Source organism: Salmo trutta, chromosome 12, assembly GCF_901001165.1.
Source record: "Salmo trutta chromosome 12, fSalTru1.1, whole genome shotgun sequence".
NCBI lineage: Eukaryota > Metazoa > Chordata > Actinopteri > Salmoniformes > Salmonidae > Salmo > Salmo trutta.
Genome location: NC_042968.1, coordinates 59,642,293 through 59,665,139, shown reverse-complemented (window position 1 = coordinate 59,665,139; position 22,847 = coordinate 59,642,293). Strand labels below are relative to the sequence as shown.

At 45.4% G+C, this 22,847-nt stretch overlaps 4 protein-coding genes across 4 annotated transcripts; 2 read left to right on the top strand and 2 right to left on the bottom strand.

The window, feature by feature from the left end:
* The first annotated feature begins 342 nt into the window (after positions 1 to 342).
* Positions 343 to 2,001, top strand: LOC115203885 (jeltraxin). The gene is made up of 3 exons (XM_029768960.1): positions 343 to 736; positions 882 to 1,330; positions 1,577 to 2,001. Exons 1-3 carry the CDS (start codon positions 655 to 657, stop codon positions 1,910 to 1,912), a joined length of 867 nt encoding a protein of 288 aa, XP_029624820.1. The 5' UTR covers positions 343 to 654; the 3' UTR covers positions 1,913 to 2,001.
* Positions 2,002 to 3,328: 1,327 nt separating this feature from the next.
* LOC115203884 (short-chain specific acyl-CoA dehydrogenase, mitochondrial) lies at positions 3,329 to 8,835 on the bottom strand. The gene is made up of 10 exons (XM_029768959.1): positions 8,771 to 8,835; positions 7,511 to 7,671; positions 7,026 to 7,175; positions 6,798 to 6,909; positions 6,129 to 6,280; positions 5,605 to 5,775; positions 5,370 to 5,507; positions 5,167 to 5,262; positions 5,010 to 5,066; positions 3,329 to 4,866 (listed from the first exon to the last, which is right to left on the bottom strand). Exons 1-10 carry the CDS (start codon positions 8,796 to 8,798, stop codon positions 4,714 to 4,716), a joined length of 1,218 nt encoding a protein of 405 aa, XP_029624819.1. The 5' UTR covers positions 8,799 to 8,835; the 3' UTR covers positions 3,329 to 4,713.
* A 1,444-nt stretch (positions 8,836 to 10,279) lies between these two features.
* LOC115203883 (beta-crystallin B1-like) lies at positions 10,280 to 13,487 on the bottom strand. Its single transcript, XM_029768958.1, has 6 exons — positions 13,398 to 13,487; positions 12,601 to 12,742; positions 11,925 to 12,043; positions 11,533 to 11,665; positions 11,158 to 11,300; positions 10,280 to 10,683 (listed from the first exon to the last, which is right to left on the bottom strand). Exons 2-6 carry the CDS (start codon positions 12,721 to 12,723, stop codon positions 10,506 to 10,508), a joined length of 696 nt encoding a protein of 231 aa, XP_029624818.1. The 5' UTR covers positions 12,724 to 12,742; positions 13,398 to 13,487; the 3' UTR covers positions 10,280 to 10,505.
* Positions 13,488 to 19,830: 6,343 nt separating this feature from the next.
* Positions 19,831 to 22,788, top strand: cryba4 (crystallin, beta A4). Its single transcript, XM_029768956.1, has 6 exons — positions 19,831 to 19,904; positions 20,910 to 20,956; positions 21,658 to 21,776; positions 21,937 to 22,078; positions 22,211 to 22,353; positions 22,569 to 22,788. Exons 2-6 carry the CDS (start codon positions 20,918 to 20,920, stop codon positions 22,714 to 22,716), a joined length of 591 nt encoding a protein of 196 aa, XP_029624816.1. The 5' UTR covers positions 19,831 to 19,904; positions 20,910 to 20,917; the 3' UTR covers positions 22,717 to 22,788.
* Positions 22,789 to 22,847: the final 59 nt, after the last annotated feature.

The window sequence follows — 22,847 nt, the reverse complement described above, 5'->3', positions numbered from 1 at the left end:
GTGCCATTATTGACTAGGGCTTAGTCAATTGACTTGTCCACAACCTTTTACAATTTTAAGATTTCTCAGCAATGGTAAATCCCTATCCTCATGAAATGAAGTGTTCTGTGTTCCCGAGAAGCTTTTTTATAACATGGAATACAAAGTATAACACTATAACCAAAGTTTCATTTTGTCCCCTAACACCCTGAGTATGGCGTAAAATATAAAATGTATACACTTTATCTTTTTATTCTCCAAGGGTTAAGTTTAAAGCATTTTGAGGGCACACTCAACTAATAAACATTAAGTTTTTACTGACAGCAGCCTGTGAAAAACACCCGCCTCACCACGCCCAATGGGCGGAGCTTATGGATTCTGAGGTCCGTTTACTTCCAATTAAACCAACATTTTAAAATTAAAATAAATTGTAAAATAAAGTTTCTGTCATTATTTGATTTCTCGTTATTCCATTTGTTACAAAAAAAACGAAAAGACAAGTCAGTTTGGTTCGTCTACAATTGCGTGACATTGCAGAAACGAAACTCTTCCGTAAGCCTTACTGGGAAACGAAACCTACACCTATCAGAGCTTTTTTTTTTTTGCACATGCTGTTGAGGACGGGTGTAAGGATCTTACTGCTCTAAATCTTCTCACACTGCCGAAGCTTACAAGATGATTTCGGTGCTGCTTAACGCGCTTGTGCTGCTGTCGGTGTTGGGCCTAACTGGGGCAAGATATCGAACAACCCCATCAGGTACCGCATTCAAACACACACACACAGAGATACTGTGTTCAGTTGTGGGTTCTTTGACGTGTTTAGTGACATACCTTTTTTAAGTCGTGCTACACAGATAATATTGGATTGATTGATGGATTTGTTGATTGATTCTCTGCCTCAGGCCCCTCCACCTCCCTGCGTGGTCAGATGTTTACAGTGACATATGGCGGGGAACTCACCATGTACACAGATGCGATCTCTCACTCAGCTTCTCCTTCCTCATCCACCACCTCGTATCCCTACCCCACCACCTCGTATCCCTACCCCACCTCCTCTCCCTCTCTCTCTGCTCTGACTGTGTGTCTGCGTTACATGGCCGAGGAGCGAAAAGACTTGACTCTCTTCAGCCTCACTCAGGGGTACTACTGGAACCTGTTACTGAAAAGGTATTATGGGATAGACCGCCTCTCCATCGAGTCCTCCCAGGACTTTAGCTCCTATAAGCTGTTCGGGGCCGTCAGAGAGCCACGCCCCTGGACCAGCCTGTGTGTTACCTGGGAGAAAAAGACAGGCATGGCCCAGGTGTGGAGAGGTGGGACAGTCAGCGTCAAGAAGAGGGTGTTTGGCCAGGTAAGAGGAGAGAAAGTGGGGGGGGAGGGGGATAGGTGAGGCACCGCTGCTGACCCAGTGCCTCTCAACATGACTTGAGATTGTTTCAGTATCTCTCAAAAGTTAACAATCTATTAAACTTTAATTTAAGTTTAATAGAGTTTAATATAGTAATTCAGCATAATGTAGATTAGCGTTTTTTCTGATCTATTCTAATTATGCAATATTTTTCTTTGTATTTCTTTGTGTGTGTATGTGTGTGTGTAGGTGACCAATGGGCCCCCTGTCTTGAAAGTGTATATGTTTGAGGGGCAGGTAACTGATGTGGAAGTGTGGGACAGAGTCCTCTCCCCAAGCTGGATAATGTCCTACATGTCTGGTTGGACATACTGGTCCTACACCCCTGGTAATGTGCTGACCTGGTCCAAGGCCATCTACTCCACCAATGGAGAGATCTTACTGGAGGAAAACACTTATAACTCTGACCATCAGCCTATCAGAGGCCACGACCAGCGCCCAGGACCAATGAAAAGGAAGACAAAGAGAAAGTTGGAATGGAGGAAGAGTGAGAATGCAGAGCAGAGACAGAGGGCATGGCTGTAGGGGAGAGTAGTGATTGCCACCAGTGGCGATGTTAGCATGTAAATCTTGGTGGGGCAAAAAAAAATGTAAGTGGGATGCATGCCAGCAAATCCACAACACAACACTGAACAATACAATAATTGCACTATAACGGTGACAAACGGTGCCCACAAACAGCATACATAAGCGGATCAGAGGCAATCTGTAATTTCAATTCAGACATTAATAGCGAGCTAGGACGGATGCAGTAACTATTTGTTTATAACTTTTGAAATGTACAGCTACAGAATTCAGAACATGGGCCGTTCTTAGTGTTTTCCCTGTACACCAAGTCAGAACCATAGGATAGATAAAGGGGGCATATAAGCATACAATGAAAGCTCTTACAATATTCAATGATTACATTTCTCTAAAACAGGTTATAGACTACATGTCAGAACAGTAGGTGAAATTAATAGGGGAAAGGGACCACATTATTAGGGTGAGGCACATGGGCTACTAACATCTTACTTCACAACATACACTTAGTATTACTTTCTTAGCTACAGTGTACATATCTATGATATATTTGTTTTACATTGTTTGCAAACTGCTATGTGACACGTATTAATGCCAAAATAACATGCAAAACAGGCAAGTCTGTATTTTTTTGTTGCAAAAAAATGTGTGGCTCTAAACAGCCCCACCTGCCCTGAATGACAGTTCGCCACTGATTGCCACAAGATGTACTGAATGCTCCTTGGTTGATACTTGTGAATCACTTAATGACTGCATTAAAAAGATAATTAGCCTATATAATTCAATAATATTCAAATAGATGTCTTGTTCATTCAATTGAGTTCTATTTTGCTAATTGTATGCTACTGTCTATAATTTTGCCTCAATATTTTTCATGATGTGTATCAACATGTGCACAATGATGTGCCAAATCTTGATTTATTGCATTATAGGGTAAGCATTAGAATAACCCGACTCAATAGTTGCTGCCATAAGTGATGATATATTTTTAGTAGCCGATCCATCATCAGTATTGTGGAATAATTCTAATGTTAAGGTAAGATCTCAATGGAGAAAGATGATCCAACTTCCGAGAGCAGCGCTGTCTCTTTCGATCCGATCAGTATCGGCACATGCCTCAACGACACACTAGCGAACGTTCTCTTTGCATGGCAAATTAAAAACAATTAATGAGAACAAAATGTGTGCGATTGTGTTATACTAGTCTTAACCTGGGTCTGTGAAACCGGCCCTTTAGCACAGGAGGCTGCTGATGGGAGGACGGCTCATAATAATGGCTGGAATGGTATCGACCACATGGAAACCATGTGTTCGATATCATTTTCTTAATTCTGTCCCTGCCTGTTCTCCCCAATTCAGGTGCCACCGGCCACCTGTTAATAGTGACATGTTGCCATGTCACAAAACAGCCTCAGAGCGTCACTATTTAACATGAAAACATGTTTTTTATTTCATCATGTACCATCAATTCTGATAAAATATTAAGAACAGCCGTTTATGTTGAGGCACAAGCTTGTAGGGCATCATCGTAAAACAAATCAATCATTTAGATCTCTGAAACTCAAGACAGAAACAGATTCTCTAGCGGTGGCATTTACAGTTTCATCTGAACAGATCACTCTTTATATCGAAACTGAGATGAATTCATTAACATTCAATAACCCTAAAAACTGACGGCCATAGAGACAAAAAAACATGTTAAACTACTTCCCAGTCGTCGCAGTTCCATAAAAACATATGTATGGTTATGTGCAGTCTGGAGAGCAGCATCAGACCAGGCACCGACAGGAACACTAAGGTGTGTGTGACCCCATTTAATTACTTCAAAATGCATCTCTACCCCCCCCTGCTTGAAGTAATTATTGATCCTATTCCAGCATGGTGGAGGCTAAATACTAGTCTCATCCACCAGCCTAGCCTGGGTACGACGTTAGCCAACTACAGTATGCCGTGGAATCCTTGTTTATGACTACAGAAGTCTTTTAGATCAGTGAATATTTACAAGGCAGAGAATAAGGAGGGATGCATGTTACAAGTGTTCAAACGTTGTTGTGATTACCCTCGTTGTTTGACGTGCAGGTGAAGGCAGGACAGGGCAGTCCAAACTCTACACTCCCCTCCTGTGGCTCTAGTAGGCACTGCACCTCACACAGACAGGGTCACAATGAGAACTGCGAGTCTACTAGCTTATATTACCAGACACCATCAGTTTAAAGCAAATAACATTATGAAGTTAAGGCAGAAAGGTTGATATATATCTCCATGTTGATATCGACAGTTACAAATGGCTTCAAACCGGAAACAGTCTTGGATTGTTTTGTAATCGTTACAAAGTTGAAGTAAGGTGGGATGCATGTTGCAGTGTTTCACAACATTGCTGAACACCGCAGTCCTGAATGCAGGCCTGGTCTTGTCCCTTTGGAGTGGTAGGTACAAGCTGCCTCTATCCACTGGTCCAGGGACAAATATTCTCTCCGTAACAGTTGAGGTTAGGATTTGGGCATTAGTTTGGCAATCTGATCCTAGATCTGTGGTTAAGGGCAACGTCTACCCAGAGCTGTGCGAGTCTGTCTCCATGTCTGACATTCCTTCAGTTCAGTAGCTGACTGGCACTGATGACACTGTGCAACACTGTTGAACACTGCAGTCATGAACGCAGTCCTGGGTGTCGTGGCTGTTATGGGCCAATTTGAAATTGCACCCTATTCCCTATATAGTGCACCACTTTTGGCCATTGGGGTCTGTCCAGAAATAGTGCACTATGTAGCGAATAGACTGCCATTCGGGGCACAGCCCGCAAGTCTCTATGGCACATACTCCTTCAGCAGCTGGCCGGCTATCACCAGTCTCTGGATCTCACTGGTGCCCTCGTAGATCTCAGTGATTCGCGCGTCGCGGTAGTGCCTCTCTGCTGGCATGTCCGTCACGTAACCCATTCCCCCAAGAACCTGGATCGACTTTCAGTTCCGCAGAAGGTAAAGAACATTAGAAGGGTTTAGCGATCCGAGATTTTACGTGAATTCTGTCAAATACGCTATTGATTAATTGAGTCAGGCACTACTTCTAGAAAACATGACATCGCGGGCTCTGCGATGCGTACCTGATGGCCGCAGAAGGTAGCGGCCTCCGACGCTGATAGTTTGGCCATCGCCGCTTCCTGTGGGGACATGAAGGAGGAAGTACAACGTTACGTAGTGTGACAGAGAGGACGTTGTGTGTGTGTGTGTGTGTGTGTGTGTGTGTGTGTGTGTGTGTACCTTGGTGAAGGGTTTCTTGGTGTCTTTTAGCATTGCAGCCTTCCAGGTGAGGAGACGAGCGCTTTCAATAGCTACAGCCATGTCCGCCAGCTTGAACTGAAACATTGACACACACACACACACACACACACACACACACACCCCTTTGATAACAGACACTTACACACCTTAACATTCAAACACAAACTTTAACACACACATACCTGTACGGCCTGCAGCTTGCCAATGGGAGCTCCGAAGGCGGTGCGTTTGTGAGCGTAGTCCGCAGCACAGTCCAGAGCAGCCTGAGCAATACCCAGAGCCTGGGAAGCTATACCTATACGCCCACCGTCCAGGGTTTGCTGTGGGAGAGAGGGGATCACTACACACGCACAGAGAAGGACCACAAAACGTACACCCGTCCCCTCGCAACACCCCCACTCCACCCTCCAATCCCACCATGGCTATCTTGAAGCCAGACCCTCGTGGCCCCAGCATGTTTCCCAGGGGTATCCTACAGTCCTCCAGGATGAGGTTGGCCGTGGAGGTTGCTCTGATGCCCAGCTTGTCCTCCTTCTTCCCCAGGGAAAGGCCAGGGTGAGGCATGGGCACCAGGAATGCACTGATACCCTACAGAGGGAGGGAATATATACACTGAGGAAAGTGAATATATACACTGAGGAAAGGGAATATATACACTGAGGAAAGGGAATATATACACTGAGGAAAGGGAATATATACACTGAGGAAAGGGAATATATACACTGAGGAAAGGGAATATATACACTGAGGAAAGGGAATATATACACTGAGGAAAGGGAGAATGATTTTTATTGTCGGATCCACAAATAGCAGCAACAAGATGAACTGCAAGCATGAGTTACATTGATAAAGTAATAAAATATTGATAGAGAGATAGAGGGGGGGGGAGAAGGACTAGAGGGGTTTAACCATGGCTTGACTCCAACAACGATGGATCTAACCTTGTGTTTGAGTGACTTGTCGGTGGTAGCGAATACCACAGTAGCTGAGGCATCCCAGCAGTTGCTGATCCAGGCTTTAGTCCCGTTCAGTACCCACTCCTCTCCCTCCTGTCTGGCTAATGTAGACGCTGCCCCTGCATCACTGCCATTACCTACACAGAGAGAGAGAGGAGAGAGAGAGAGAGAGAGAGGAGAGAGAAGAGCGAGAGAGAGAGGAGAGAGAAGAGGAGCCGGGAGGAGGAGAGAGAGAGAGAGACGAGACGAGAGGGTAGAGGAGGAGAGAGAAGAGAGAGGGAGAGAGAGGGAGAGAGAGGGAGAGAGAGAAGAGAGAGGGAGAGAGAAGAGAGAGGGAGAGAGAAGAGAGAAGAGAGAGGGAGAGAGAAGAGAGAGAGAGAGGAGAGAAGAGAGAGGGAGAGGAGAGAGAAGAGCGAGAGAGAGAGGAGAGAGAAGAGAGAGGTAGAGAGGAGAGAGAAGAGAGAGGGAGAGAGAGAGGGAGAGAGAAGAGAGAGGGAGAGAGAAGAGAGAGGGAGAGAGAAGAGAGAAGAGAGAGGGAGAGCGAAGGAGAGGATAGAAGAGACAACAATGAACAACCACCCATTTCCCCAGGTTGGAGAGTAGAAGTGAGTGGAGGGTTCTGGGGCAAAGGTGTTTGTGTGTATGTGTGTGTACCTGGTTCACTCAGAGCGAAGCAGCCAACTTTCTCTCCGGTTGTGAAAGGAGTGATCCACTGAGCCTTCTGCTCCTGTGTTCCAAACTTCAATATCGGCCCTATGTACAAAGACTACACACACACACACACACACACACACACACACACACACACACACACACACACACACACACTTTAGTATCAGTGCAAGATAAAACCGTCTCTTTCTCACACACACTCTTACGTACGTTGTTGACCGAGACCACACACCCAGTGCTGCCGCATCCCCTACTGATCTCCTCCACGGCCAGAGAGTAGGCCAGGTAGTCCATTCCTGCTCCTCCCAGCTCCTCAGGAACCTCTACAGCCATCACCCCCATAGCACCCAGCTCTCGCACCTGTAGAAACACACAGGTGGATGCATTAGAGCAGTGGTATTCAACAACAACAACAAATTTTTGGGACAAACAATTATGAGTACAGATTATGACATGGGACAATATACAAACGTTTTTGAGAAAGATATTTTGACAAATAAGATGTTGAGTATATGTATGTATTAGTTTATTTTCATTTTGATAAGAGAGATGAAAATGTAATGAATTTTGGCGTATTTGTTGTGTCATTAGATTTGGGGGTCCCTGCTGAAAAAGTTTGAATACCGCTGTGTTAGAGTGTGTGTGTGTGTGTGTGTGTGTGTGTGTACCTCCTGTTTAGTGGTGTGAGTGTGTACCTGTTTGGCGGGAAAGAGGTGCTCCTTGTCTAGTTTGCCAGCTATAGGAGCCAGTTCTCTGTCTGCATAGTCTCTACAGGTCTGTCTCATCATCTGATGCATCTCTGGTAGCTCAGCTAGCGAGGACAGAGACCTACAGCCACTGACACACAGGCCAAGGGCTGAAGTGAGGGGGGGGATAGGTGAGAGAGAGGCTTTAGTACTGTAGGACCTGCTCATGCCGAGCATGAACTTACAACAGCGTGACACTATTGTTAGACAGAGTTATCAGTGTTACATTACACCTGTGTGAATCCAACTGTCCAGGTCGATTCTGTGTGACACCCAACCAGTGATTATAAATGGACAGAACCCACCCACTCACAACTCCCTGCCTCGGGGGTAAAAGGTTGACAACTGGACATGGAAATGACCTACCGATGATGAAGTTATTATATAGCAACCTTGCTTGAGGCCCTTGCTCTCTTAATCTAAGGTTGGAAGGATGGATGTGGGCGATGTGACTCGCAAACTACAAAGAATAGTAATTTGCTACTGAACAGTCATTTACCTCTGCAAATTCCCTCAAGACTATGTAATGTGATATACTGAACCCATACAGGATCTAAATAACGGAGGTAATAATCTTCATAACCGGCTAGATCGATTTTTATCGGTCGAGGACCAGCACAGCTGTAAACTAGGTGAAAGGTCATCATCCGTCCACGGCGTTCATAACCTGTCCCGTTGAGAACGCGCCTGCTCGAGTGAAGACTTGGGGGTGACACCAGAAAGCTAGACACGCGAATAGATTCCCTACGGTACGATGCCAATAACGTGTATTAGCTACACAGATAACCACCCAAGCAGCCAGCGCAAACTGGGTTTCTGTGAACGATAAACAAATGTCAATGACGCTTATCGATGCGATCGTTAACCCCATTCACGTTGCCTTGGGAGTTATTATTGACCGCCACTATAAAGGCAGCATTCTAGCGATGCATAACTGGGTTTATTTTAAGAGATGGCTTAGAAGCGAACTAAACACTCAATATGCAGCTAGCTGTCGTTACTTCGCATTAGTGTTAGACTCAGTACTAACGTTAGCACAGATAGACCAGTGAGCTTAGTTATACCAATCTTAGCACTCCGGCAAACGACTGTCCCAAGTCTATTTTATTGTCGAATGATCAACACACCAATAAAGCAAGTCCAAAAACCCGTCGTAATTTGTTGAGACAAATGAGCACGTCGATAGTTGCGTGTTGATTGTACACTGACCTTTTCTAGCTTTGAAAAGTGCTGCCATGTTGACCGCTCAGTTTGCTGCTTGTGCAATCATACAGAGACAGGAAGAGGAAGCGAGACATCCCACTCCCTGTTTTTGTTCTGGTTCATATCCAGTCGCTGAACTAAACAACCAGACCCATTGCCATATAGAATTCAGACAGGTATAACATGTTGGTGATACAATTCCTTACGAAATGAACCGGTGATGTAAACAGGCAAAACACAGCAGCAAATTTAACAAACGTTTTTATTGATTAGCATGCTGTGTATCCAAGTCTGTATTGTTGTGGTTTCAACACATTGAAGATCTGCTTTTACTTACTGTATATCTTCATAGGTTTTGAAAACGATCGGAAATAAACAGCACAACGCGGAAGCGTTAATTATGACTTGGCAACGGCTATGGAGGAGAACGTGGGCTCTCGGAACCTTCAGACATGTTTTATATTTTTTATGTAACCTTTATTTAACTAGGCAAGTCAGTTAAGAACAAATTTGTATTTACAATGACGGTCACATTGGCCCTGACCAGACCCAGCTGCTAATGCATTGGTGCCTATGAGCTAGGTTGAAGATGACAAAGGTTAAGGCAACCGGATTCTAATATCCCATAACTCTTTGCAAACATGAATGTGTTTATTTTCCAACGCATGGAATCCTTACTTTGTCTTAACCTGTATTTATTCGACCTAACCTATGGGCGTACCCCGTTTAGCAGACCGGAACTGACCATTTATTTTCAATGGTAGTGGGACATCTTCATTTATCCGTCATCATCAACCACTTGACATGGTGCTGAGTGTCTGATATTTTAGTTATGCTTGTGTGGCCTAGAAATGTGGTATCAATATTACATATTTAGTATTTATTGTACAGCAGCAGCCTTATGTGTGCAGAAATGGATGATGTTAAAATAAAGGGATGCTCTGCCTATTTTTTATGATTTATCTAACTAGGCAAGTCAGTTAAGAACAAATTCTTATTTACAATGACGGTCTACCCCGGCCAAAACCTAACGACGCTAGGCCAATTGTGCGCCGCCCTATGGGACTCCCTATCACGGCCGGTTGTGATACAGCCTGGAATCGAACCAGGGTCTGTAGTGACAGCTCTAGCACTGAGATGCAGTGCCTTAGACCGTCAAGGTGACATTGAATAACGTTATACAAGCTTTATCTACATGCATCCTCATTGTTAGGTAATAATCATTTCCACTGTTCAATCTACAACTGAGAGGCCAGGACTGTCTGTCAGTGGGTTAGAGGGGCTGTGTTCAACCTTTAACCCCTCACTAATCAGATGGTCCTTTCTCAGTCCAACAGGACAGATGGAAGAGAGAAGTACAGAAGGAAGACAAATAGGGAGAACACAGTTGGACAGACAAAAGGGAAAAGAGAGAAAGAAACAATGAATATCAAACAGACAGAAAAGGACAACGAAGCACAAAATGTTGTCACAGTGAACACAGGCTTTGAATAAAGTAGTCCAGGTCGAACGGAATTCAAGTTTTTCAAAACATGTTTATTATTTGGCATCATAAAAAGTCATTTAGGTTGTTCCGGTCAGTACGATGCTGCCGTTCCATCCCTTTAGGATGGAGGGGTGAAGGTGGGAGAAGGGAAGGAAAGGAGGAATAGGATTGGAGAAATAAAAAGCGCCCGATGGGCGGGTTGAGTGAGGGAGGGCTGGCTGGCTGCAGTTACAGCGTGCATCCACCAGAGGTCGCTCACTTGCTGGCGGAGGTGAGGTTGAAGCAACCACGCTGGTGGAACTGCATGTCCCTGACGCGACGCATGGACTGGATCTGAGGCTGGAAGGCACAGAACTCGTTGTAGTGTCTGTAGTCACCACACTCAAATAGGTACTGGTAGCCTCTGTATCCGGGGTACTGGTAACCCACCCACCTGGAGAGAGGAGGAAAGGAGAGAGAGAGAGGGGGTAATGTTTTGTTACATTTAGATTGATAGTCATTTTTAGGCTGTTTGTAGAGACAACATGACTCACATTGGAGTTCTGTTTTTCCACTTAAAGTGTGCAACAGTTATAAATGTACCCGTGACATTCTATGACACACAAACACAAGCCAGTCCTCCTCCCTGTGACTGCCTGAATACTTCACTTTATACAGTGACACTTCCCACAAGGCCTCATGTTGTCACTAGGCAGGAACCTGCAACTCTGCCTCAGGCTCTGGGCCATACATAGGTCACTATACTGCTAATGTATTGCTGCTCTATTTCTTGCTTCTCCTACAGATATGGGTTTTATCTTCGATATAGGTGAGTATTTTTCAGTCCCAGTATCCATAAAAATAGATTTCTGGTGTGTGTGCGTAAGTACGAGTGTGTGTGGTTGAGTGTGTGTGTGTGTACACTCACACTCCGCCGGGTACCCTCACGCTGCCCACTCTGTCGGTGAAGCCGTGCGCCCAGAGGGTGGGAACGTCATCCTCCTGGATCTCCATCTTATTGCCCTTAAAGTCGGAGAGCTCAAACAGACAGATCTTGTGCTCCAGGCTGTCCTGTGGAGGGAAGGAGAGAGGGATGGGAAAGAGGGGGGGAGGAAGGAGAGAGTGTCAGGGAAAAGGTTGGAGGGTATCTTCACTAGATGCTGTATTAGACCTGGTCATCAGCTGTTCTCGCTCTAGCGAACTCATTCGTCACTGTCATGTTTGGAATGTGTGTGAGAGAGAGTATATTGGAAAATGTGACAGTGTATGTGTGTGTGTGTTTTGGAATGCGTGTGTTCCTCACCATGCGGATGGGTCTGAGGGACATGAGGCAGTCACTACGGTAAGAGTTGCTCCAGGTATCCCAGCGAGGGTACTCTCCCTTCTCCAGGATGAACATCTCCCCACGGAAGTTAGTCTGCTCAAAAGCAACAAAGCTGGAGAGGGGTGGCCGCCGGGGAGAGGGGGGAGAGGGATTAGAAGATGGGTCAAAATGAAATGAGCGTGAAGGGCCACAAAAAATGACAGCAGCAGTGTTTGGGCTCAAATGTTTAGGCTCAGTCTGAGTTTGTCTTCCTGTGTGTTGGACTAGCATGTAGAGTTGATTGCTTTGTGTGTGATTGTGTCCTGTAGGTGTGTATGTGTGTGACTGCGTGTGTGTGTAATCTTGCCCTGTAGGTGTGTGTGTCCACTTACGGGCCGCACTCAACGATGATACTGCGCACTCTGTCCATGCCGCGTTCACACACGTTCATGCACTCGTTCTGGATCTCCATCATTCTGCCCTGGAAGTTCTCCTGGTCGAACAGCATGATCTACAGGGGGCAGTGGTCAGAGGTTAGATGCCATTATCAATGGAAGAGGTCAAGGGTGAGATACTGTCCTTCTTCCACAAATATTGTATTCTGTGTTGACCCTTTTGCCATAGAATTAGAACACATTTGGTGCCTTTTACTACTGCAGGTATGTAACTCGGTCTCAGAGCCCTTTACCGTTTGTCACTCAGTTTATCAATCAGTTAGAAAGCTCTGAAGTTCTTCATGGCTCGGACTATCTGTACAGAAGCTTCCTTCCACTAAACCCAAAGCCACCTGTACTGCTGTGAAGGCTGCAAGATCTCTGGGGTCATCTTAAGACCTGTGACTTAAGTAGCATCATTTACCAACCACAACAAACGCCCTGTATAATGTTCTATCCATAGTCAATTAACCCAGCTCAGATAAAAATTCAAAGAGAATGGCTAACTTTAAACTGTTTGCTGCTCCCACACAATGGGTGGACATTACTCTTCTTTATTTTCTGCAGTTACAATTTGAATCCAGCTCCTGTGCCAAGTGGGTTGTGTGTATTTTTAATGAGGGTGCTGACTCACTCGGAAGTTTCCGACGCTGGGTTCTCCGGTCTTAGTGGCCTTGCTGGTGGCAGCAGGGGCAGGGGCTCCCTTGTCCTTGACATCAGTGCCCTGGCTGGAGGCGGACTTGGCGGTCTGAGACATGGTGAGGGATCAGGAGATTCTGACAGAGAGCGGGGGGGAGGGATGGATGGAGGGAGAAGGAAAGGATGGAGGGAGAGGGGGATAAGGGGTAGAGGGAGGGAGGGAGAATGGAGAGATGAGAGAGAGGACAGGGAGAGGAGAGGAATGTCAGACGAAAGAAGATAGAGCAGGCAGAGAGAGTAAAAGAGAGGAAGAAGGGGAAAGAGGGCGAGAGAGAAGAGGATGAATGTATGTAAAGAAAGGGAAAGGGAGAATGGTGTGGGAGGTAGAGAGATCGATTGAGAGAAAGAGGGACAGGGAGCGAAAAAATAGATCAAAACACAGATCAGGTAAAGGTGCGGCATCTATGTTCTCACTACAGAGTGAATGTGTGTTGTTTGTGTATGTGTTACTATTTCTTAGTTTTGTAACTAACTGAGGCAGGAAACAGCAGCCAAACACTTCCATAGGATGGATCAGAATCTCCAAGGAGAAAATAACCATCCATTGTACCAATCCAGCCTGGGTTCTGAGTGCCTCATCTAGGCCCTGAGGCCTGGGCCTCTGTTAGGGCCTCTGCCCCGCCTGTGGGGTGACACACCCGAGCATGGTAGGCTGAGAGGAGTGGGCCCCTGTGTGCTGTTTGCTGCTGTGGATCGACTGCTGTTTTCAGTTTGTGTGGGGTGTGTCCTTACCTGCGTGTACAGCTTGCTGTGGCGTGTGGGGTAGGCTGGATCGTGCTGGCCACCTCAGCGCAGAACCCTAGCTTTTATACCCTGGCAAAGGCTGAACGCAAGGGCTCAGCGGACAATAGAAACACCAGCGTCATCAGAGTTGGTCTGGACTAAAGCCCCCTGGGTCATCGCAACAACCAGAACCCTCCTCTGCCCCCCCGCGCTGCCTGTAAGCACTTTACTGTCAATGGAAAGCCCTGACAACGGCAATTTCCCCCTCTGTTAGTGCGCTGGGCCTGTAAGCTACAGTAACATATAGGGCACAGGAATGCATAGACCTGGAGGGCGCAAGGAGTTAACACACACACACACTCTCTCTCTGTATCTTTCTCTAACTCTAACAGGCGAAACTGCACCAGCACTTAGCTCAGTTTTGAAAAGAGAAAGACTTATGATTCAAATGACATAACATTTTATTTTGAAGTGGGAAAATTTGATTAAGAAAAGGTGGGATTGCAATTTATTTCCATTCACGAACGTTTTGTCCGGACTGATTTTTTTTTCTGATCTTCTTCATCTGGTTAGTTGAGAGCAATCGATAAAATAAAGTTATGCTCCCTATTCATATTTTTCAAATGAGAATAATTGTAATGGGGCAGCGGCGGGTAGCCTAGTGGTTAGAGCGTTGGACTAGTAACCGAAAGGTTGCAAGATTGAATCCCCGAGCTGACAAGGTACAAATCTGTTGTTCTGCCCCTGAACAAGGCAGTTAACCCACTGTTCCTAGGCCATCATTGAAAATAAGAATTTGTTCTTAACTCACTTGCCTGGTAAAATAATGTATTATTATTAAAGAACATGTAAAGGACCTGTCACTAGGTCATCATATCTCACACACACTGTCTTTTATTGTCTCCCACACACACATACAGCACGCACATGTTTCACATAGACATGACGCTAACACACAGACAGTACCACAGCATTATAAAGCACCTAGAAGTGTGGTAAAGGAGGGTGATGGCGACATGGAAGAGGCGGAATAATAGAGTAGAAATAACCTGGAGGAGAATGTCAAACCCTCTCTCTACTCTTCTACTCTCTTCTCTCTCCTTCCATCTCTCTCGACCCCCCCCCCCCCATTTTCCCCTACCCCTTCTCACCACAGGTCTTTATGACAATGTTCTTCTTCTCCGTCCATTTTCCAATCAAGTACAGGTCTCTCCACTGTGTACTGTATGTCAATACCAATGATCATGTAGTCATGTTGCTGTATGACTTTTAAATGTTGACGTGTGCATCGCGATCCTTGATTGATTGATTGTTCATCACCTATACCTATCTAAGATAAAAACCCATATCTGTAGGAGAAGCAAGAAATAGAGCAGCAATACATTAGCAGTATAGTGACCTATGTATGGCCCAGAGCCTGAGGCAGAGTTGCAGGTTCCTGCCTAGTGACAACATGAGGCCTTGTGGGAAGTGTCACTGTATAAAGTGAAGTATTCAGGCAGTCACAGGGAGGAGGACTGGCTTGTGTTTGTGTGTCATAGAATGTCACTGGTACAGCTGTGATGAAAATCCACTACTAGGGCATAATGAGTCCAAAACTAGCTGGTTGAGTTAAGGTTGGTTGAGTAAAGGTTGGTTGGTTGAGTAAAGGTTGGTTGGTAGAGTAAAGGTTGGTTGGTAGAGTAAAGGTTGGTTGGTAGAGTAAAGGTTGGTAGAGTAAAGGTTGGTAGAGTAAAGGTTGGTAGAGTAAAGGTTGGTTGAGTAAAGGTTGGTTGGTAGAGTAAAGGTTGGTAGAGTAAAGGTTGGTAGAGTAAAGGTTGGTTGAGTAAAGGTTGGTTGGTTGGTAGAGTAAAGGTTGGTAGAGTAAAGGTTGGTAAAGTAAAGTAAAGGTTGGTAAAGTAAAGGTAGGTAAAGTAAAGGTAGGTTGGTAGAGTAAAGGTTGGTAGAGTAAAGGTAGGTAGAGTAAAGGTTGGTAGAGTAAAGGTTGGTTGGTAGAGTAAAGGTTGGTAGAGTAAAGGTAGGTAGAGTAAAGGTTGGTAGAGTAAAGGTTGGTTGGTAGAGTAAAGGTTGGTAGAGTAAAGGTTGGTTGAGTAAAGGTTGGTTGGTAGAGTAAAGGTTGGTAGAGTAAAGGTTGGTAAAGTAAAGTAAAGGTTGGTAAAGTAAAGGTAGGTAAAGTAAAGGTTGGTTGGTAGAGTAAAGGTTGGTAGAGTAAAGGTTGGTAGAGTAAAGGTTGGTTGGTAGAGTAAATGTTGGTAGAGTAAAGTTTGGTTGAGTAAAGGTTGGTTGAGTAAAGGTTGGTTGAGTAAAGGTTGGTAGGTAGAGTAAAGGTAGGTAGAGTAAAGGTTGGTTGAGTAAAGGTTGGTTGAGTAAAGGTTGGTTGGTAGAGTAAAGGTTGGTTGAGTAAAGGTTGGTTGAGTAAAGGTTGGTTGGTAGAGTAAAGGTAGGTAGAGTAAAGGTTGGTTGAGTAAAGGTTGGTTGAGTAAAGGTTGGTAGGTAGAGTAAAGGTTGGTAGAGTAAAGGTTGGTAGAGTAAAGGTTGGTTGGTAGAGTAAAGGTTGGTTGGTTGAGTAAAGGTTGGTAGGTAGAGTAAAGGTTGGTAGAGTAAAGGTTGGTAGAGTAAAGGTTGGTTGGTAGAGTAAAGGTTGGTTGGTTGAGTAAAGGTTGGCTGGTTGCGTAAAGGTTGGTAGAGTAAAGGTTGGTAGAGTAAAGGTTGGTTGGTAGAGTAAAGGTTGGTTGAGTAAAGGTTGGTAGGTAGAGTAAAGGTTGGTAGAGTAAAGTAAAGGTTGGTAGAGTAAAGGTTGGTTGAGTAAAGGTTGGTAGAGTAAAGGTTAGTTGAGTAAAGGTTGGTAGGTAGAGTAAAGGTTGGTTGGTAGAGTAAAGGTTGGTAGGTAGAGTAAAGGTTGGTAGGTAGAGTAAAGGTTGGTAGAGTAAAGTAAAGGTTGGTAGAGTAAAGGTTGGTTGAGTAAAGGTTGGTAGAGTAAAGGTTGGTTGAGTAAAGGTTGGTAGGTAGAGTAAAGGTTGGTTGGTAGAGTAAAGGTTGGTAGGTAGAGTAAAGGTTGGTAGGTAGAGTAAAGGTTGGTAGGTAGAGTAAAGGTTGGTAGAGTAAAGGTTGGTTGGTAGAGTAAAGGTTGGTTGGTAGAGTAAAGGTTGGTAGGTAGAGTAAAGGTTGGTTGAGTAAAGGTTGGTAGAGTAAAGGTTGGTAGGTAGAGTAAAGGTTGGTTGAGTAAAGGTTGGTAGGTAGAGTAAAGGTTGGTAGGTAGAGTAAAGGTTGGTAGGTAGAGTAAAGGTTGGTTGAGTAAAGGTTGGTTGAGTAAAGGTTGGTTGAGTAAAGGTTGGTAGAGTAAAGGTTGATAGAGTAAAGGTTGGTAGAGTAAAGGTTGGTAGGTAGAGTAAAGGTTGGTAGGTTGAGTAAAGGTTGGTAGGTAGAGTAAAGGTTGGTTGAGTAAGGGTACAAAAAAAGTGTTTAAAATAATGGCAAATGATGATCTCAACAGATAAAATGCAAAAATACATAGACCAATTTTACATGGAAACCCGGGCATCTATCAATGTCTAGGAACTCCACCTCTGTATTATTTATAATTCAGTCATTCTTCTGTTATCTTATCTTCATTCTAAGCAGGGCAGTGTAGAATAGGCAACATAGGCTGTGTTTACAAAGGCAGTCCAATTCTGATCTTTTTATTGGAAAAGGAGCTGATCTGATTGATCAAACGACCAATTAGTGAAAAAAAGATTAGAATTGAGCTGGCTGTGTAAAGGCAGCCATACAGCCATAGATACCAGCTTTCCACAGGATCCAGTCAGAGAGAGGTAGGCTAGTACCAGTCTAGTCTCTGCTCCTTTCTCTGTTGACTAATGGTTGACTGGGCAGTCACTCTGCTGTCATAACAGCCAGCACAGCACTGTGCTCGCTCAACACAGTGTTGTGAGCTAATGCTACAGGTATCTGGCTAACACCAAAGCCATGGCTATGCTAAAGCTATGGCATGCTAACGCTATGGCTAATGCAAAAGCCATGGCTATGCTAAAGTCAAATCAAATTCAAATCAAATGTATTTATATAGTCCTTCGTACATCAGCTGATATCTCAAAGTGCTGTACAGAAACCCAGCCTAAAACCCCAAACAGCAAGCAATGCATGTGAAAGAAACACGGTGGCTAGGAAAAACTCCCTAGGAAAAACTCCCTAGAAAGGCCAAAAACCTAGGAAGAAACCTAGAGAGGAACCAGGCTATGAGGGGTGGCCAGTCCTCTTCTAGATGTGCCAGGTGGATATTATAACAGAACATGGTCAAGATGTTAAAATGTTCATAAATGACCAGCATGGTCAAATAATAATAATCATAGTAGTTGTCGAGGGTGCAACAAGCACATCCGGTGAACAGGTCAGGGTTCCATAGCCGCAGGCAAAACAGTTGAAACTGGAGCAGCAGCACGGCCAGGTGGACTGGGAACAGCAAGGAGTCATCATGCCAGGCAGTCCTGAGGCATGGTCCTAGGGCTCAGGTCCTCCGAGAGAAAGAAACAAAGAGAGAAAGAGAGAATTAGAGAGAGCATATTTAAATTCACACAGGACACCGGATAAGACAAGATAAATACTCCAGATGTAACAGACTGACCCTAGCCCCCCGACACACAAACTACTGCAGCATAAATACTGGAGGCTGAGACAGCTATGGAGGCAGCTGAGACAGCTGACAGGCTGAGACAGCTGAGACAGCTATGAAAGCTATGGCTAATGCAAAAGCCATGGCTATGCTAAAGCTATGGCTAATGCAAAAGCCATGGCTATGCTAAAGCTATGGCTAACACCAAAGCCATGGCTATGCTAAAGCTATGGCTAACACCAAAGCCATGGCTATGCTAAAGCTGTGGCTAATGCAAAAGCCATGGCCAATACTACAGCTATGGCTAATGTGTTATAAACAGCTTACGCCTTATAACAGTTTGTCAAAACATGTCAAAACAACATGTGTTCATGAATGAATAAATTATTGTAAGCAACCTTATTTTAGTGCTGTGAAGTTTTTTTGAGTAATTGTTTTCTTCTTTTTGTACTGACCTACAACACTATAACACAGTTTGTTAAACAACAAATTAAATAAATGCATATGTAAAAGGCATGATTTATACTTTTGAATTGATTCAGTTGTGATGGTTAAAAAAAATATATAAACATATTTAGGAAAGTTAATGAAATACAAGAATATTCCCTTCGAAAAAAAGGACACACCGCCAACTATAATAGTTCAAAAACACCATTTGTTTCCCTAAGCAGTCCGTTCCACTGTTGAAGTGTGACCCGTCTGAGGGTTTCATGCTAAAGCAGCTGGAGAAAGACTTGCCTACTGCTGACCCTCTTCCAACTCAGTCCTCTGTCTCATTTCTTGGCTCGGCTTATTCCCTCTCGCTCTCTCTCTCTCTCTCTCTCTCTCTCTCTCTATGTTTCTCTCTCTATCTGCCAGACGAGATGTCCACATTCCAGCACCAAATGGAGTCTCCTGCTGCTCTGTGTTATGAAACATGGGCGCATGCCCTGATCATGCTGCAGATTAACTACGATGAATTCGACGGGAGGAATAAGATATGCACCATCAACGCTACATGCCCGTGTCACATTGTGGGGCTAACAGAATAATAACACCTTAGTCATCAACAATCTAAAAGTCAACCGTGCACAAGTTTAACTTGTACGTTTATATTGAAGATGTTCGGCTTCAGTCCTGTCAACCTTTTACCATGACAATCAACCAAAGGCATTAGTGATGACATAATAACAATTCAGTCAGTCAGTCAGTCAGTCAGTCAGTCAGTCAGTCAATCAGACAGACAGACAGACAGACAGACAGACAGACAGACAGACAGACAGACAGACAGACAGACAGACTACTTTATCGATCCTTTAGAGGAAATAGGGGACAGTGATTGTAACAGAGCAGATGAGGTGAGGTGAACCAGGGTGCGACAGACAGGGAGACAGACAGGTCTCTCCCTACAGGTGAGTAAAGGACATGACATGCTTGTCAACTGAGAGGACAGGGTCATCCATTAGGCTCTTGGGATATAGCTAGTTAGTTGACAGACCCATAAGAATCCATGAGATGTGATTGTGAACGATGGAAATAAAGAAGAAGTGAAAGGAGGAGATACTGAGGAAGAGGTAGAGAGAGACAGAGAGAGAGAAAAATCAAGTGTAGGCTACTATACGTGGCTTTTTGAGGGAATCCCCCTCCTCTCGTCGCACCTTGACATTCTCTCTAAGTGCCCTGCACTTGTCTCTTCTCTCCTCCTCTTCTCCCTACCCCTGGTCCCTGCCCTGGGTGATAGTGTGGTGTCTGCACTTCTGTCCCTCTGTAGATTAACCCTGCTTTTGTCGGCGGGACAAAGAGAGGCTCCTCCCCGCTGCTGAGCTGGGGCTTTCAGTGTGGCCCTTTGCCAGGGGAGGCTTTAAAAGGGTGGGGGCGCGTGAGTCCTCTCACTCTCATTCCGGGACAGCCAAGGGCATCAAAGCAAGGTGAGTCTCTCTGTCCCACCCAGAGAACCATAGCACCAGCCTGATCATCCACCCAGCCAGCCAGGCAGGAAGACAGAGCAGGTCAGAGTACCTAGGGTAGGGTAGCAGGCCCCATAATGACTCGGTCTGCCCGCCACCACTTCACACCGCAGCCAGGCAGGCCCAGGGGCATAACTCTGGGCCCCGGGACCAGGGGCCGACAAGGGATGGAAAGAGAACAATCGGAAGAAAAAAAGGGGGAAAATAGAGAGAAAAATCAAGAGTGGCATAAAAAAAAATAGGAAAAGGAGACCTAAAAAGGAAAATCCTAGATGTGGCCCCTGGCCTGTTGGACTTTCCTCATTCCAGTACAGGATCTGTAAATAGCTGCTGACGCTTTCAATCCAGCATCACACAATGGTCCTGCTATTCAGGCCAGCCACTCCACAGCGCATGCTTTTAGCCTCGCTGGGATACTATCCTCACAGGCGTTTCAGCCCTGAACAACACATAGCTAAACCAAGCCTTTTAGCCCTGCATACAGAGCTAAACCAGCCGAGCTGTACGGGCCTTTTCAGTACATAAAAGCAGGCCATGTAGCGTAGAACAGCATTGATGCGGTGGTACAATATGAATAGTTTATTACACAGGGAGGGAGTCCTGCTGTACTGGAATCTATTATGGGGGTTGAAGCACAATGCTGCTCCATTTTCTCCCTCCACCAGCTACTTTGCATACCTCTGTTATATATATATATTTACCTGTATATTTATTTGATGGTCAGTATTTTTGATATGGGCAAACTTTGTTGCCGAACTTTGTTGCGTGTCTGGGGCAGTGTGTGTGTTTGTATGAGAAGAAAGAGTGTGTGTGTGTGTGTATAATGTGAGTATGAATGGGTGGGAAAGAAACGTTCAGCGGTCTAACTAGCATCCCGAGTTGCACATTGTCCAAATGTAACATTCTGCTCTTTGTAAAAGTACTATTGTTTATAACAGCCCTGCTCTCTGTCCTCTCTCATTCCAGACCATAAGATGACTCACCATTGCACCAAGTTCTCCGGCCACTGGAAGGTATGTGAGACTGGCTTACTGAGTGTGCATCATATAAAAAGCCTGCCGTGGACCTGTTTCAATACTTTAAAATACATCCGTCCATGACCTAAAAGCAATGTGGTGGAATTCTTACTTCCACCTATCCAACCGTGGAAAATCAGTGATTACCTCAAGGAAGGAAGAGGGGAAAGAAGGATGAATTTGTCAAGGATTTGAGCTCAGTCTGTGGGTCCAGGAAAACTCTGACCAGAGAGATGCGGGAGAAACAGGTCTCTAGGATCAATGTGACAAACCGTTTATCACAGCAGTCTGTTCGGTCAACAGCAGGGTCGGGTCTAGACACGCTCTTTCTGTTCCCGCTGAACACATTACACCCTGCACGGATTTAGACAAATCACAGACCATATTAACTCTAAAGAGTTGTAGAGAGACTTACGGCTGCACACCACAGGCGGCTGGTGGCACCTTAATTGGGGAGGACGGGCTAACAGTAATGTCTGGAACGGAATAAATGGAACTTATCGAACGCGTCAAGCACATGTTTTCCACGTGTCTGATACCATTCCATTTATTCCATTCCAGACATTATTATGAGCCGTCGTCCCCTCAGCAGCCTCCCGTGCTGCACACAAACCTCAGCTTGAACCTGTCCAGGTAAATAGATAGATAGATACAGTATGTAACACGTCTCTCTCTCTCTCTCTGTCTGTCCCTCTCAGATCATTGTCTTCGACGAGGAGTGCTTCCAGGGCCGTCGGCATGAGTTCACCTCAGAGTGCTGCAACGTGATGGAGTTCGGGTTCGAGACTGTGCGCTCCCTCAGGGTGGAGAGTGGAGCGTGAGTACTTACACACAAATCCCCACTTCATATCCCCACCCGCAGAAACACTCAAAACAGACCTTCCACTCGCTGGTTTCAGTCTTTAGAGAAGCTGAGGGAAAATGATGATCTCAATGTGATGTCTTACTTCTTCCCTTTCTCCCTCTCGCTCCTATAGTTGGGTTGGCTATGAGCATGCTTCCTACCAGGGCCAGCAGTTTGTGCTGGAGAGGGGAGAGTACCCCCAGTGCGACGCCTTCGGAGGTAGCAATGCCTACCACATCGAGAGGATGACCTCCTTTAGGCCCATTGCCTGCGCTGTGAGTAACTAAACTACCGCTCTCTGTCTACTCCTATCTGTTTCCATCACTATCTATTCCACACTCTTCCTCTTGACTGACTAACTGAAATCCCCCGTCCGTCCGTCCGTCCGTCCGTCTCCTCCCCTCCAGAACCACAGGGAGTGTCGTATGACCATTTATGAGCGCGAGAACTTCCTTGGTCGCAAGGGCGAGCTGAGCGACGACTACCCCTCCCTCCAGGCCATGGGCTGGTGCAACAACGAGGTCGGCTCCCTCAGGATCCAGTCCGGAGCGTGAGTAGCCGGGCCCTTACCACAGTCAACCTCTCTCTCTCTCTCCCTCCCTCTACTTCACTCACTTTCTCTCTCTCACTCCAATCTGCTTCTATCTCTCTCGCTCTCTCTCTCTCTCTCTCTCTCCAATCTAATTTTTTACTACTCCCTTAGCCTCATAGTATCCATTACCGCCAACTGACTCTGAAATCTCTGTCTGTCTCTCTACCTAACAGTTTCGTGTGCTACCAGTACCCCGGATATCGTGGCTACCAGTACATCATGGAGTGTGACCGTCACTGCGGCGAGTACAAGCACTTCAAGGAGTTCGGCTCCCACTCCCAGACCCCTCAGATCCAGTCCATCCGCCGCATTCAGCAGTAACCTCTCACCCGGTATCCCAAGCTTAACCCCACTGTTACCCAATGCTGAATAAACTGTCTTTCTAAAACCTCACTGACCTCCCGTCCATGCTTGTGCCTCTCTGAATGTACGTCAACTGTAGGTGAAATTGT